The sequence below is a fragment of the Prenolepis imparis genome, unplaced genomic scaffold (assembly GCF_030444845.1).
Source record: "Prenolepis imparis isolate NDT839.2.m4 unplaced genomic scaffold, iyPreImpa1.0 SCAF_8, whole genome shotgun sequence".
Taxonomy (NCBI): Eukaryota; Metazoa; Arthropoda; class Insecta; order Hymenoptera; family Formicidae; genus Prenolepis; species Prenolepis imparis.
Window position 1 is genome coordinate 3,888,859 of NW_028141166.1, and position 17,484 is coordinate 3,906,342.

At 31.1% G+C, this 17,484-nt stretch overlaps 1 protein-coding gene and 1 long non-coding RNA gene across 2 annotated transcripts in view; both read left to right on the top strand.

Annotated features, from left to right (window-relative positions):
• Positions 1–1,284: 1,284 nt before the first annotated feature.
• Positions 1,285–17,484, top strand: part of LOC145939739 (uncharacterized) — a 187,120-nt gene continuing 170,920 nt past the window's right edge. The window contains exons 1-2 of the long non-coding RNA XR_014425891.1: positions 1,285–1,565; positions 1,775–1,916. This is a non-coding gene — a long non-coding RNA (uncharacterized LOC145939739). The remainder of the gene's footprint in view (positions 1,566–1,774; positions 1,917–17,484) is intronic.
• On the top strand, positions 6,481–8,317 carry LOC145939840 (mesoderm induction early response protein 1-like). Its single transcript, XM_083044463.1, has 2 exons — positions 6,481–7,119; positions 7,759–8,317. Exon 2 carries the CDS (start codon positions 7,820–7,822, stop codon positions 8,315–8,317), a length of 498 nt encoding a protein of 165 aa, XP_082900589.1. The 5' UTR covers positions 6,481–7,119; positions 7,759–7,819.

Here is a 17,484-nt window from a genome sequence, read left to right on the forward strand (position 1 = left end):
CCTAGTTTACACCGATCGTTTGATACGTGTATCAAATAGTAAATAACTAGTAAGTTGGTTCAGTTATTGGCTGATCAGCTGAAATTCACTACTTGATACGCGTATCAAGTGCTCGATGTAAACTAGGCCAGAGAGATAAATAAAAACGATTAATCGAATATAATAAATAAGTTATATATATATATGGAGTGCTTTCCAACAAGGACATAGGCCGGTATTCATAGTCCGTTTTTATTTCAAGCCCGTCTTAAGTAATGTCTTAAGATGTAAATACGGCTCTGTGATTGGTTAATCACATCATAAGATTGTACTTAAGACATTCTTAAATATAAGAACCGACTATGAATACCGGCCATAGTGTGACACAGAGTATCATTGTTGTTCATTGATATTGAAAGAAGATAGAATGATACACTTGTGTCACATTGGCCTAGTTTACATCGACCACTTGATACGCGTATCAAGTAGTGCATTTGAGCTGATCAACCAATAACCACAGTATAACTACATACAGTAGTGACAGTGCTAGAAAATCAGCGAGTAAATTTTCTTTTACGCATGCGTTAGCTGTAAGATATCACAATATTGTGGCGGTATATTGCTAACTTTCAACAATCACGTTTTATATACTGTTTTATAATTTTATTAATACATTTTTAAAATATACTAACATTAAAAACAGAAAATAATTTGCATTATTATCTTTATCTCATTAAAAAAGACTTTGCGTAAGACGTTATCGCGATTCTTAATGTTCAAATGAAGCGCCCGTAAGCCTTACAACATGGCTGACCGTCACGTGATCGACTCATGGCTACATCAAAGGAGCCGACAGCTACTGTCACTACTGTATGTAGTTATACTGTGCAGTAACTGAACCAATGTACTAGTTATTTACTATTTAATACGCGTATCAAGTGCACAATGTAAACTAGGCCATTGTGTCCTTATTGGAAAGCTCCCAATATGTATATGAAACTGTTCGGAATGATTTCCGATCGGAATAATTTCATTTTTCCCTAGATTTCTTATTACTTATATCTTTTCTAGGGAAAAACAAAATTATTCTGATTGGAAACCTTTCCGAACAGTTTCATAAATACGTACCCTGTTTTGTCGGTATACGAACATAATAAGAACTCACCGAGGGAGTGTTTGTCTTTTGTTACGATTGTGTCACGAACGTAATAAGAACGCACCGAGCGAGTATTTGTCTTTTGTTACGTTTGCATCACTTTTTTGACTCTCGCGGTTGGTACACCTTACTTGCGAGAGGATCTCCGTGTTTTCGCGTGTGAAATTTTTCATCGGGATCGAATCGCGTATACGAAAAAGTGTATTGTACGATCGTCGTGGTGTATTATTAGTTCGCGATTGCACTTAAACGTATGCTTCGATTTCGTATTGTTTAGTCGTTATACTTTGATATTCGGCATCTGTAACGCCGTCGTCACGTCGTACAATGATCTATGGATATCTTCGTCGTTTCACATTTTCGCCCGCTTCAAAATACATATCATGCGATTGAGAATGAGTACTAAATGTGAATATTTTCATTAATTGAGGTATGTATAACAGTATGTATAGTCATCGCTCTTATGATAGATTTTAAGCTCGCGGTCGTTATTTTCCTATTTTCTTTGTCTCGCGTGTTCATTATTTTGTGAAATATCATAAATAATTAAGAGATCTGGCTTTATTTTCAATAGTGTCTAAAGATCTTAATAGATTTAAACAAATACTTCTGGCCATTAAACCAACAAAAATGCCTTAGGACAGAATTTGGCACAATTTGCACATTTCGACCGATTTTTGAGAGTCATCGTCTGTCTTCCCTTTATGTCTTGATGTCTTCGCAACGAGTCTAACAATCGTAACTAAGCACGCCGTGCTCTGCCGATACAACGCATATATCTGTAAGTAACACGATGTGGTTCCGTATCTTTTGATTGCCAAATGTCAATGCTTTATATACATATAAACGCGATCTTTAAAATCTTTTTCTTTTTAAATAGTTTTAAGTCAACAAAATTTTAATTTTTAATTATATTAATTACAATTACGATATAATAACACAGGCCAACAAAAAAAATGTTGTCAAGTAATTCTAATCAGAGTAGGTGTTTCTTATAAATTTTTAGCTACAAAAACCAATGCCATTGTCCAAATCACGTTTTCAGATTTTAAAGTTATTTTAAATTTTAAGGCTCCTTGATCCTCGCCGTGATCATGTTAGATTATGACGTCAGAAGCGAGAAAAAACACGCTGAAAATTTTTACATGCCATTTTTGGATATAAAGATATTTTGATGAAACACAACTTCAGATGGCTTTAACACACTTTTAAAATACTCCGAAAACAATTTTTTTCCCTTGACAGTCAATCAATAATCGTAAAATAATTGAAACATCAGACGTTGTCATGCGAAATGACAGGGCATGTGCAAATACCAGACGGACTGGGCTTCATATTACAGTAATTTTACAGCTGTTGATTGGTTATGAAGGGAAAAGGATAGTTTTCGGAATATTTTAAAAGTGTGTTAAAGCTATCTGAAGTTGTGTTTCATCAAAATTTCTTTTTATCTAAAAATGGCACGCAAAAATTTTCAGCGTGTATTTTCTTGCTTCTGACGTCATAATCCAACATGGTCGCGGCGAGGATCAAGGAGCCTTAAGATAAAAAATTAGCGTTTTATAAAAAAGAAAATGTAATAAAAATGTAATAAATCATTAACCGTCACTTAATTAATAAAAATAAGTAAATTTTTTATTTACATATTGATTCTTTATTAGCAAAGAATAAAAAATTCTCACAAATAGCAAAAATGTTTGTTAAGAATATAATAAGTTATTTCAAGGAATCCATATTTTGAACCATTTATTGCGTTGGCACCATCAGTTGTAACTGTACAACAGCCGAATATTTTGCAAAATCTATATTAAATTTTTTCAAGATCTGCTCTATGAAAATATCAATACCCGTAGTTGTGCTATGCAATGCAATAAAATCTAAAAGCTCCTTGATATATGAGAAACTGTTTTGCTTTCGTTATATATATAAGACACAGTAAAAAATACGAATAAGATGCTAATAAAGATTTTAGCTCATCTTCGATATAAAACAATATTCACAATTCTACGTCCTACTGTTTTATTACTGAGTGGAATGCTCGTTACTTCGTCAACAGTTAATTTATTATCAAAATATTTTACTGTTTCGGATGTATTTTTTTATAAACTCATCATCCTTAAGCGGCTTGGAATGTTTCACAATGAGAAACGAAATAGCGAGCGAAATAGCGTACGCAGATAGAATTCTTGCATCATTGTTATCGGCGTTAGAAATTAAAATGTTCTGACTAATGCTAGCTCCTTCCTGATAAACTAATTTTAACTCTTTAAGTATATGGATGAAATATAAATAAGGAGGGTGTCAAAGATTCGATTTCTGCCCATTAGAAGTAACTTTAGTAAATCATAAATTTACATTATATAGGTTTTCTAATATACAAAAATTATAATTATATCACTGCTAGCCCGTGGGAACATTTTGAAAATCTCTCGCCCTGTTATATAATCCAATAATTCGCTGATATGCGTTCTCTATGACTTATTTCTCATTCGATATTACAAAAACTGTTACAAATACAATTCAATATTCTTCTTTTAGAGGTTTTCATATGAATTTAGAAGATAATATGAATGCTAATTGCAAATATATAAGTCAGGACGGTAAAAATAAAGACTCCGCGTTGTTACCTCGTGTATTTATAAAATGCAAATACTTTATTCTCGATTATGTCTGGAAATAGGAATAAATTACAATTGAATATGTCAGTAAATATGTTTTAGGAACACTATTGAATCAATGAAATAATATTATAATTGAGATCGTAATGATTGTAACTGAAAAATAGAGATAAGAAACCCACGGCGTCACTCGTGGATTTAAAGACTCAAAACCCTGTCTACTCTCGATTATAATTGGATAAATAATTAATCATCATTGAATAAATCTGTAAATATTTCAGTTTCTGAAATTTAGAAACATTAAAATTCATCATAAAATAAAATTCTGAAATTCAGAAACTGAAAAATATTTACAGATTTATTCAATGATAATTAATTATTTCTCCAATTATAATCGAGTAGAGAGGATTTTGAGTTTTTAAATCCACGAGTGACGCCGTGAGGTTCTTATCTCCATTTCTCAGATTCAATCATTACGATCTCAATTATAATATTATTTCATTGATTCAATAGTGTTTCTAAAATATATTTACTGACATATTCAATTGTAATTTATTCCTATTTCCAGACATAATCGAGAATAAAGTATTTGCAATTTATAAATGCACGAGGTAACCAACGTGGAGTAATTTACCTTCCTGACTTATGTATAATTAGCATTTATATTATCATCTAAATTCATATAAAAACCTCTAAAAAAAGAATATTGAATTGTATTTGTAACAGTTTTTGTAATATCAAATGAGAAATAAGTCATAGAGAACCATGGACGTAAGAATACCTGGACGGAACGTAAAGTACCCTTTTAGACGCGGGGAGAGTAGTTCCTGAGGGGTGAGAGGTCTACGGTTGCGTCCATTTTAGATGCCTCAGATTTAGCGTCTATTTTCACGTCGCACGACGAATTAATCGAGACACACAGATTTGTATAGACATCTGTATTGAGACATTATACACATTCACAACGATAACATTTCGTGAAATTATCCGCCGCCGCCATCTTAGATGCCTCATATCCGTGTCAATAGACATTTCATTCCCTTCACCCTTTGTGCTTCACCTCCGCAGTATTGCGTTCCGTCCAGGTATTCTTACGTCCATGTAGAGAACACATATCAGCGAATTATTGGACTATATAACAGGGCGGTTTTCAAAATGTTCCCACGGGCTAGCAGTGATATAATTATGATTTTTGTACATTAGAGGTAACCTATATAATGTCTTCTGATGGGCAGAAATCGACTCTTTGACACCCTCCTTTATTTATTTATTGGACTTTTTCTTTACATATATGTATATATATATTTTTATATATATTTTATTTATTATTTTATTTCATTTTTTATTTTATTTTATGAATTTTTTTATCATTAAACTCTTGAATATTTATTTATAACATTTAAGTTTAAACTTTTAACATATTTTACAATAATCTTTCCTGAAAAGAGTAATTTGAGGTAGTGTCTTCATATAACGTAGAGGTCTTAAGGATTTGCCGTCTCCTGTAATGTCTCGGCCTGTGTTTCCTGTCCAATTTGATAAGATGACTCAGTTTGTGTTGCCATTTCGATTTGTTTAAATTTTAAATCGTATTTATATCAAGAAGCTCCTGTAAATATTAAAACGATATAATGATGTATATTCAAATAATTTATGACTCCTCTAACAAAAGTACATACGGAAATTACGGAAAAGAATACGGAAAAGATATTTTATTTTATTTTAATAGGTTTGGAATAATTATAAGTATCTGTTAAAATACACTGGTCAAAAAAATTATCGCAACACATAATTAATATCAAAATTTAGCATAAATTCAAATAAGCGTATCTCCGCGAAAAATTGTCGTATTTCAAAAAAATTTTTTTTTGTTTTAAAGGGTACAGTCTCTACTTTAAGGAACTTTCATTTGATTTTGATTTTATCTTTTCCCCATCCCTTTAAAAGTAAGGACGTGTTTTTTTTTTTTCAAAAAATTGCATAGTTTGACAAAGTCTACGGGGTGTAATAAATTTTTTTCGCAAATATCATCATAACTATCATAAAATATGGATTTTTCTCTACAAATTAAAAAAAAATTGATTACCGTACGATTTTTTTTCGCGAAGTTACTGTGTATCAAAGTTATCAATGCATTTTTGCCTATGTATTCAATTACCGCCAACATTAGCATTACCTGGTCACCACAGGGAGATTGCTGGTCGGACTTTTTTGCCCATCGTGTATATGTGTGTGTGTTGAGGCAGGGATATATGTTCGTATTTAAAATTGTGTATTTCTGCCTCGTCTTCGGATGGCTAAGTAATTTATAATTTATTATGTTTATCATAGAAATAATTGAGTTTATAATTATAAATACATGTATGAAATATAATTTTAATAGCAATAAACAATTTTAAATAAACAATTAATATCTTCATATTATTAGGAATAATGCAAAAGTTAACATTTATATACTATATATATTATACGTTAATTATAATTATAAATTCAATTATAAATTCAACTTTATATTAACATTTCTTCAAATTTCCTGTGTTGTACATTTCTTTATTTTAATTTATTGTTAAATTATTTTTTTTTTTTTAGAATATATTTTAATTATATTATCTTTATACAAAGAATCCTCTTCATTAACTACAGATTGATCCGATTAAATATAGAATTTTAGTTTCTTTGCTTGATGTTTTTTTTTCATACATTTTTTTTACATTACAAGTTCCCGCAACACTTTGAATTTAAAGAAAATGATGGTGGTGATGAAAATGCTGGTAAAAGAAAAAGACAAGGCGTTATTATTGTCAAAATCAACCATCGACATAGAGCATAAACTGCGCCATCCGGCCTAAAAGAAATGATCGTCAGACGTGAGAGAATTCTTTCTATTGTTTGCGATGGTATTCAACAGTTCTTCGAAAACGAAAGTTGCGGATTGACCAATCAGCTGACAAGTTGCTTTGTTCGGATTGGTCAATCCGTCTTGTCCACTGGCAACGAGGGTATTTGCAATCTATTGTGGACTGACCCTTAAAGTGAAAACGAAAAAAAATAACTAAAGGCTGGATTATAGAGGCCGTAAATTTTTTCCGTAACCGTAAATTTAAGGATTTAACCAATCACGTTGCCTGCAATAGGAGACGCTAATGCTGTTACATGCATAGAACATAGAACTTATAGACATGGAAGGCGAAAAAAACCTGCACAACAAATCTGAGACGTTGCCGGCTGCGAGATCACGTGGAGGGAAAACTAGGGGATATACATACACGGTTTCTTCTTTGTGTGCGCTTACACACTACCACGCTTGCAACGGACAACGTGACTGCGAACTAGACCAGAATGGAGACGAAACGAGTTTTGTAACAGGTATATAGGTAGGAGTTGTCGACGCATTAGAGTAGAGACCCTCTAATAAGAGTCGCGAAATGATACGGTAAAGTTAGGTCGGCCATTTTTCAGCAAAAACCGGAAGCCATGGCTAATATAATACAACTGTGAACACCATCACAGTTGTAAAAAGCCATGTTCGACATGACACATTAACCTAGAAACACATGTGCATCTAAACAGTTGTCTGTACAGGAAGATGATATTATTAACGTACTTCAAAATTTTTTAAATGACTGGTTGTTCTGCGCCAGACTGTAACAATTCTTCGAAAAAGGGTTATACAATGAAAATCTTTCCTTGTAATCCCGAACATTTTATACCCGAGTGTCATAACTTTAAAATAAAAATTTTTTAAAGATTTGCTGTGTTTAGATATAAGATAGCATGTAAAAAACATAAACAACGAAAAGAACGCTATTTTGATAGCAAAACAATGGCGATGCATAATTTAAGAAATAAATAAAGTTTATTATCTATGAACTTGTTTCTTTTATTTGAAACACCATACTTTTAAATTTTACGCCATGACTACTTCCGGTTTTTGCTGAAAAATGTCGGCACCAATCAAAATTGGATTCCTTATTTCGCGACTCTTATTAGAGGGTCTCTAATTAGAGAAGATGATGCTAGACCAGCTGGATGCAACGCGAACTGAATCATAGTCAGAAATAAGAAAATGCCGAAAATAGGCGGAAATAGTTCGAGAATATTACGAAGTGCTTCAAAAAAGCTGCGAGGCAAGAAAGAAGAAGACGACTTTGATTACGGATCAAACGAAAAAGAGTGGAAGAGGACAATAAAGATTGGTACTGACTACCAAGCAACAATACCAGAAGGTTTGTGTGGTTATGACGACGCGTTGCCACGTGAAAATAAAGATGAGATGTTGTGGGACCCCAGTCATATGTCTGAAGAAGATACAAAACAATTCTTGAAACAAGTGCAATTTCCAGCAATAAAGGACGGTACATTATCAACCACATCTCATGTTCAAGACGACGAACAAGCCTTGTATCATTTAATGAAATGCGATTACAATCATGAAGAGGCATTGCAAAAACGTCGAATGAACGTACTTCCACCTATGAATGCAGTGCGTCTTTGGTCGAAAGAGGAATGTGATAATTTTGAATCTGGATTGCGCACCCATGGGAAAAAATTTCATCTTATATAGAAGGAACAGGTAAAAACAAGATCTGTTAAAGAGTTAATACAATTTTATTACACGTGGAAGAAAACGGAGCGGCACGACACGTACAAAGCTTCATTGGAAAACGAAAAATATATATTAGAAGAGAAAAAGTATAAATCAGAAGAGGAAAAGTATACTCTAAATCCTAATAACACGGACTATATGGAACGATTCCTCGACGAATAAGAAAGAGTGCGAGATCGCAGCAATTCGCCCAACGTCTATTGTTTGCTGTGACGCTAAGCGGCAAAAATCCATCACCAGTTAAAATTTTGTTTTAAATTATTTTTACATCTTGTTGTCACGGGCTATCAAACCTCTTTCGTTGCACATGTACAAAAATTAAAAAAAGATATTTTTATATGGTGTTTCGGAAAAAGTAGGCAATCTCTTGTGGACATGTAGAATAGGTAAAAATAAGTCCATAAGTATCCTATAAATTTTTTTATAGAATATTAAGTAAAGGTCTTTAAAATAGCATAATAAAAATTTCTTGATATCATATCGAAGTGCCAGGAGCGAATCAAAATTTCTTACAAAACGTTTTTTTATTTTCAAGTATTTTTTTAGATTCTTCACATCTTTTTTTTTTTAAAAAGAAGGTATTTTATATGAAAATTATTATTACAAATTATTAAAATCTACAGAGAGATATACGAGTTATTTAAGAAACATACTTTTCAAATTTTAATTTTGAAGACAAATATCTCTGTAAAGAAGCGTTATAGAAAAAAAATTTATAGGAACTTATGGGCTTTTTTTTTACCTATTCTACATGTCCACGAGAGATTGCCCATTTTTTCCGAAACACCCTGTATACATATGTATATACAAAATAATAAATAACACATTTAAGGTATCTAACATATAATATAATATATAAAATGTGATATGCCTGGTAATATATGATTATCTAATAATAAGTTTCTGCTTTACGAAAATGACAGCTAAGAGAATGTTTCTTGTCGCTAAGACTAAGTCGATAAAAATATAGAATTATCATAAGTACAGTGTAATCAATCAAAACGATAAAGGAATAATATATCCCTTCAACCGCAATTACGCGAATATGACTTATTGTTAGATAACATATAGTTGGGCATCATAATATGTAAAATATAATACTATTTTATACTTTGTAAATCGCGCGATTTTGTACAGAAAAATCTCAAACCACGATAACATAAAGATACAGCACACAAAGATTGCATACACATTGCAGCAATCTTTCACCGTAATATTGCAACATTGCAAATTCACTGCAAAATGTTGCTGCACCATTGCTGTGGGGTTGCAGCAACGTTAAAATGTCCGCTTTTAGGAATATTGCAACAAAATATTTCAGCAATATTGCAATGTAATGAATTTGCAATAATGCATATATATACTTATTTTATATAAATATATGGGTATATAAATGTTATTATTGACGATATATTGTAGTTAAATATCTTTATTTGTACTTATGTTATGTAACATTAATAAAATACATATAACATGTTAACGTTGAAATAATCCATTGTTTTCCTTTGTTTAATGTCTGTAAAAATAAAATAGGAGTTACAATTCATATAATTATATAAAAATATATATACTACAAATATACATAAATTTATATATAAAATAGTTTTTGAAAATAAAATATATATTTTAGTTAAATCTGTAAAAAAGTAATATATAATTTAGATATTTAAATAATTACTAATTAAAGATGAAAGGACAAGCCCAATATAAGTAAAGATGCTTACTTGTTAGTTGAATACATATATATACTCTTAAAAATTGAACTTGATTAGGAAAGTTATTATTATATTGTTGCGTCTCCCTGGACGCCTCTTGCAATCCTCCCGAGATATCTCACTCACACAAGCACTCTCATTCGCGCGCGAAATAAATCAAGACACGGTTGTGAACAGATTGGTGTTTAATGGAGTGACGACCCTTTGAGATACAAATAGAAGAAGTACAATTAATATTGGGAAATTAGTCAGAGGTCTCGTAACGTCAAAACAGTATGACAGCTAGACCAAGACTGACATGGCGAAGGAAAACAAAAGTAACCCGGGGGTTGTTTATCAACAACCCTCTTGACGACGATCTCTCGGAAACGTATAGGGGATGATCTTGAAATGTAGATCTGAGAATGAGGATGCAGATCCGAGGGGGCGCAACAATATTTATCTGTGATGTGTCTTTTTATATTTTCTTATTTGAATATTTCTTGCTTTTTCTCTGGTTTTCTATTTCACAGTACACACAAATGCATATCCAGACAGCATGTATACATTATTGTATTGCAGGTACCCAGACAGCATGCATGTCCAAAATCGGAACATAAAATGTATCTTAAAGACATTATTAAGACGTACGTCTTTTAGACACCGTCTTAATGACATTTAAGACATCTTTTATGTCCCGATTTTGGACATGCATATTGTCTGGATATCTGCAATGCAATAATGTATACGTACTTCAGATAAAATATATGTAATTAACAGTTGAAATACATATCACACAAAGTAAGAAAAGGTAATTTATATAATATACACACATACAGAGCTCCAGCTACAATTCTGTATATATTATATTATTTTTTATGTATTAGAATTATTTATTTTAACTGCTGACTATACTTTTTCTCTAAAATATCTAGTTTTACAATTACTATATTGCAGATATATATATATTGCACGTATATTTACAGCAAAATAGAAAATTAGAGAAAGCAAAAAATATCCACATAAAAAAATATATGAACATATATCATAGATAATACAATTTTTACTTTTGCAATTGATCTCATTGTAGTAATTTTGAGGTTATATATAGGTTATTAATCTTTATGGCATTTCTAATATGGAATTTTCTAATATAATTAATTAATACATAATTTTAACAGTATATAGGTCGCTATAATGAAACAAATATTATCAAAAAGCTCTTACCTTTTTTCTTACGCAACAATAAAAAATGTGAATCACTAAAATCATGTGGCAATAATGGACGAGTTGGATATGTGCAGCGAGACCGGCGCCTGCTACACACAAACGCGAACGCGTACATGTGCTGCGTAAAGCGTACTGCGCAGCAATATAAGCCATTAAAAAAAAATGTTTTAGTAAAATAAATCATTTATTATTCTTTATCGTTAATATCTTTCATGTATAAATATTGCAAAAAATTATTTTATTATAGTATATTTTATTATTACTAAAATTATATAGTTGAATTTTGCAATATTTTCGAAATATTAATGTCATGTTGCTACAAGTGTGCTGGTATTTTGTGGCTCTCCAATGTCTTTGTAATGTTGCATTGCATATTGCAACATTGCAACGTTGCTGCAATGTATAATTGCAATGATCTGTGCTATAGAAATAACGAAATCATTTCATATTTTCGGTTCAAATTTTCGCACTTAAATCACATCTGACAACAATGTTAAGCAATATTATGACATGAGCGACAAAACAGCGGTTATATAATATCGCGATCGAAACAATAAGGCACAATTTTAAATACGAACATATATCCCTGCCCCAATACATACACACACATACACACACACACACACACACACACACACACACACACACACACACACACACACACACACACACACACATACACGATGGACAAAAAAATCCGACCAGCAACCTCTCCGTGGTGCTTATCAGGTAATGCTAATGTTGGCGGTAATTGAATACATAGGCAAAAATGCATAGGTAATTTTGATACGCCGTAACTTCGCGAAAAAAAATTGTACGGTATTCAATTTTTTTTTAATTTGTAGAGAAAAGTCCATATTTTGATGATTGAAATAATGTTTCAATCAGAAAGAAGGCCCTTTCTGCATATTCGTTTTTAGAGACTTTTCCTGCAGATATAATTTTTGATACTAATTGCAAAAAGAGATTGATTTTTTATAATTTATGTTTATATTCAGTATGCATACTTACCATGTGTACTGTAATATGAAGGAGAGTAACCTCAAGTACATGTATTGCATATCATCATATTTTCTTCTTGTAATTTTACAGGTTGGCATAAATTATTATTTTTTCATAATAGGTATGATGTATTATTGGATTCAACACTATCCCGTTCGGGACATTAATCTAAATATATTTTTTAAATGTTTTCATACTCTTTTTGATATCTTTATCTATTTAAACCCATCCAATTTTCTTTATAATTGAAAGAATTGTCAGAATTTTTGGATGAATTCGATATTACATGATAGGCTTTTTCTTTGTCATCGGATTTTTTTTAGTTATTCTTATCGTCTATATTTTCATAAATCAATTGAGTTTAGACATGATACATCGTTGAGAGAATCAAATCATGCAGATTTTTGTACATTTGATTTTGCAGAAATTTTAGATTCTTATTCTATAGCAAAATCTACACTGAAAAAAAGACTTTAGTAGTAAATACTAGGATTTAATAACAATTACTAAATGATTTGGGTACATAGTGCTAATTAAATGCTTGGTAACAATTACAAAAATAATTAATTGGATGAATAAAATATTTAATTCAGAAAATCTAAATTTAATTCAGTCAACAACAAATTTGGTTCTTTCAACAAAACTTTAATAATTGTAATCAAATTTTGATAGCAAAACATAAAATATTTGATAAGTATTATCTACTTAGTATTAATATTACAAAATTTTTTTAAATATAATAACTGTTACTAAATATTTTTATTAAAACATGAAATATTTGATAAATATTACCAGATATTTAGTAATTATAACTAAATCGTAATAACAAAAATTAAAAAATATGATAATTGTTACTAAATATTTTTAGTAAAACATGAAATATTTGATAAGCATTACCAGATATTTAGTAATTATAACTAAATCGTAATAACAAAAATTTTTTAAATATAATAACTGTTACTAAATATTTGATTTAAAAGAATAAGCAATTTCGTAGTAGTTAATAAACATTGGATTATTAAAGTTATATATTTAATTAAAAAGATAAGCAATGTCTTTACTATCACTAAATATTTGATTGAAGTAAATAAATTATTTGGTAATTATTAGTAAATATTAAATGAACAATATTTTTTAAATTGTATTATAATATAAAATAAATTTAAGGACAAGTCAATATTGAAGTATTGAAGAAGATTTATTATAATATTTATTACAAGTTTTATTACAAATAGTTTTATAATATTTTTTAAACATCGAACATTGAAATAAAATATTGACCTTCGCCAGAAATATGGAAATTGTATGTTCTTACATTACATTCTTTCGAAACATCCCAACTGTGTAAATTTCATATGAGCTATTTTCGTGTGGTAGTTCTATTTCATAAGCTTTAAAATGAGTATCTAAACCTAAAGTAGTACACCTTTTATATATAACAAAAAAATTTTCTGTTCTTTAAAATAATACGTTTTATTATCCCAAATGATAAATTATGTTCATCGGCATTAGAAATTATGACTATTTAGATTTAAATATAACGCTGTTATATCGAATCCATGCAACTTTCATTAAACTATTATTATCTATTTGGGATACATTTATGAAAATTGATTTGGGACGAGTTGTCGTGGACAATGTCTTCCTACGAATAAGTGCCATTAAGTGCGCATCCGAATCATTAGATACTAATCTTATTTCTGGACCTATTTCAATTATATCGTCAAGACCTTTTTTTACTAAGAAATCTATAACAAGAATGCAATTGTACTTTGAGCACTAATGTTAATGTTATATTTTTTCTTAATGTTACGATAGACGCATAAGTCTTTGAAATTTTATGAAATCCCTCATATCGAATGGATGATAAATTAAGAGGTCCCATTCCTCGAATAATTTCTGGATAATGTATCATATAAAATGATATTTAGGTTTTAGATAATCATTGAATAGCTGTATATACATTTCACGATGGAAAATTATTAACCGTTTAAGGAAATTTACTTGGGCATCTGATATAATTCTATCTGTTACTATGTTAATAATTTCACAAAGTATGAGGTAGAAATTCCAAACTTCATCGTCATAAGGAACTAGATCTCCTATAATGAAAGTTAAATAAGAAATCATTCAGACATTTTTGCTGCTGTCATTATTAAATATCCTTTTTTTAATGATTTAGTTTTTATCAATGGCATTTTGTTTCCTTTATCAAAATTTGAGTGATGATTAAAGTATTTTATTCTTTCATTTACATGTTCTATTGTGAAAAAATTCTCCGTTAGAAAATACTGAATTATTTTCGGAAGATCATATCTGCAAACACCTTCGAAAAGATCATGCATTATATCGCAAGTTATATTTATCGAACAATCAAAATGAGGGATTTCATTGAATATACACTCCTTTTTTATACCGTGTGTCAATGTTGAAACATCTTCGCAATAATTTTGAGGAGTACGTAATAAACTTTTGTCTTCAGAAGTTGCAGAACGCGTATTTAATTTTACAGCACGACAAATCCTACAAAAATAATCGCTAGAAAAACTGTCATTGAAACCTAGAAGACCATTAAGTCCCAAATTATCACCTAAAAGTGCTATTACAACGAAATAAACAATATGTTCAGAACCGTTTGCATCATGAATAAATAAATTCCATTATTACTTAAATGTTTTAATTTTTCTATTACATGTCGAAAGCATTTTTCGTTTCCAAAACATGTTCGATCTGATGAATTTATTAGTTGTACTAAAAAACTATTCTCTAATAATGAAGCATATTGCGAAGGCAAAATAGCGATCGAACAATAAAGTGCTCCTACTTTATAAATCCCTGCTGTAGATTCTAAAGGATTATTCGTTTCGAAATCGTAGCATAAAAACAACGGTATAACTATTTTTTCAGAATAATGCTCTTTAATAGATTTTCAAATAGTACCATCGCAAATACTTTTATATACGTCTTATCAATGTATGTTGCAGAGATATTTGTTTTAAGAACGGATAATAATTTTTCGTAAAAACCAGGCAATTCTAAAAGAATTTTTAATGTTTCACGCATAGGTATGATTTGACCTTCACATTTTTGAACAGTGAGAAATGTGTTTTGCTCTTTTCTTGTATTATTGTACAATTCTCCAATAAAGAGAATGATTTTGGAGAGATAAAATACCTCAATTTCCGGAGATACTGGAATCTTTTATACTCACTATCTATATTTTTTAACATGGATATTTTAAAGCAATCATCAAAATTATATAAATCAGAAGGCAATTGTAATTTTAATTTTTGAAGAAAATGTTCAGAGACACTTTGAATTGTATCTTGAAACTCTTCTATAATTTTCTGAACAATCGACCGAGAAATAGGTTTTTGATATAATTGAGCGACGAATTTTAACATACAATTTTCAATATCGTTCGATGCAATATTTTTTTCAATTACAAAATTATTTGTATTATTATAAATTGAGTTACTTTCTGGTATATTTTGCATTTTAAATATTACAGACGTCTGTAATGACGAATCTTCTTGAGATTTCTTATCAGTTGTGTCCTGCATTTGGAATGAACATGTACCTAAGTGCTTTCGTAATGAAAAAAAAGAAGGAAATATTTGATAACATCTTGGATAAATACATTTATATGTCATTTCAAATGGATTATATAATTTTAAATGTTTTATATATGCTCCACTATCTCCGGAAATCTTTTTTAAACAAATTCGACAATTTATTTTGTCAGAGCAATCTGTATTTTTGCGATGTTAATATTTGAAAAACTATATTATATTTTAGCGTGTTTTATGTTTTAAAAAACTTGTGATTACGATTAAGGAAATAAATATGTTACAAAAACCAAATAATAAACTAATAAGCTAATAAAAATAATAAATTAATAATAAACTAATAAGCTAATAAAAATAATAAACTAATAATAACCTAATACTCAATAATAACCAAATAATAATGAAAAAAAATAGTTTGAAATACATACATATTATAAATATATATTACAATAGAAACGAACTGTTATTATATACTAAATATAAAATAATAGATATTTTTAGAAAACAAGAGATACACATTTGGAAACAAATTTTCAGATATACATATTGTTGCGTCCCCCGGACGCCTTTTGCGACATCTCAAGAGATATCTCACTCGCACAAGCACTCTCACTCGCGCGCGAAATAAATCAAGACACGGTTAAGCACAGAATGTTATTTAATGAAGTGACGACCCTTTGAGATGCAGAAGAAGAAATACAATAAATCGGGAAAATAGTCTGAGGTCTCGTAACATGTCAAATCGGTTTGACAGCTAGACCAAGACTCAAGATGGAGCCGGAAAACAAACGAAAGTCGGAGGTTGTTTATCAACAACCCCCTTGACGACGATCCTCCGGAAACGTATACGGGGTGATTCCGAGGATGAGGATGCAGATCCGAGGGGGCGCAACACTGCCCCCCTTTTCCAAGATTGTCGTCCCGACAATCCAACACAGAGATTGCTGAAGACCCAGGACACTGACGCTAATTCCAGGGCACCGACGATTCTCCTGCTCTTCCCAAGCTGCTGCTATGGGTGGTCGAGCGAAACGCCTGGTCCCAATTCTTGCGTCTTCTTTGTCCGGACGAATCCTGCCCTCCCTGAGCTGCTGCTACAGGTTACCGGGCTTCGCCCTCTTCTTCTCCGTACTCGAACGGCGTCTTCTGAGAAAAGTTGGCCAAACTTTTCCCCACACCCGCCGAGGTAAATGAAAATCTCTGCCATCCTCGTTGTTGTTCTACTGTTCCCGCTGAACTGTCTTTCGGAGAAACATCGAAGAAACGAATCTTCAGACAAGGGGGGGGGGGTAACATCCGTGGACCCATCGTCCCTCGAGGACTCTCCAAGTCCCTGCCTCGGCATTTGCCCTACGTCCCACGGGAAAAACCACGGATCAAAAAAACCGTGGGCGAGACAGTCTTCTTAATTGAAGAATCAAATGACTATCCAGCTGAAGATGAGACGGTCTTCTTAATTGAAGATTCAAACGATCCTTAGAACAAAACGAATGAGAAGTCTCCTTCTGGAAGGTGTCAGCTGTTTTTGATGAGTCTCGGCCACAGGAACTTTCTTGGAGAACCTTCCTGTACCGAAAACTCAGGCAAACCTCCTTTTTGAAGATCTTCAACTGGAAAAGAAAACGTTCCT

What these genes read in the sequence shown, in the direction of transcription:
- LOC145939840 (XM_083044463.1), top strand. Translation starts at nt 7,820, where the DNA reads ATGCCGAAAATAGGCGGAAATAGTTCGAGAATATTACGAAGTGCTTCA.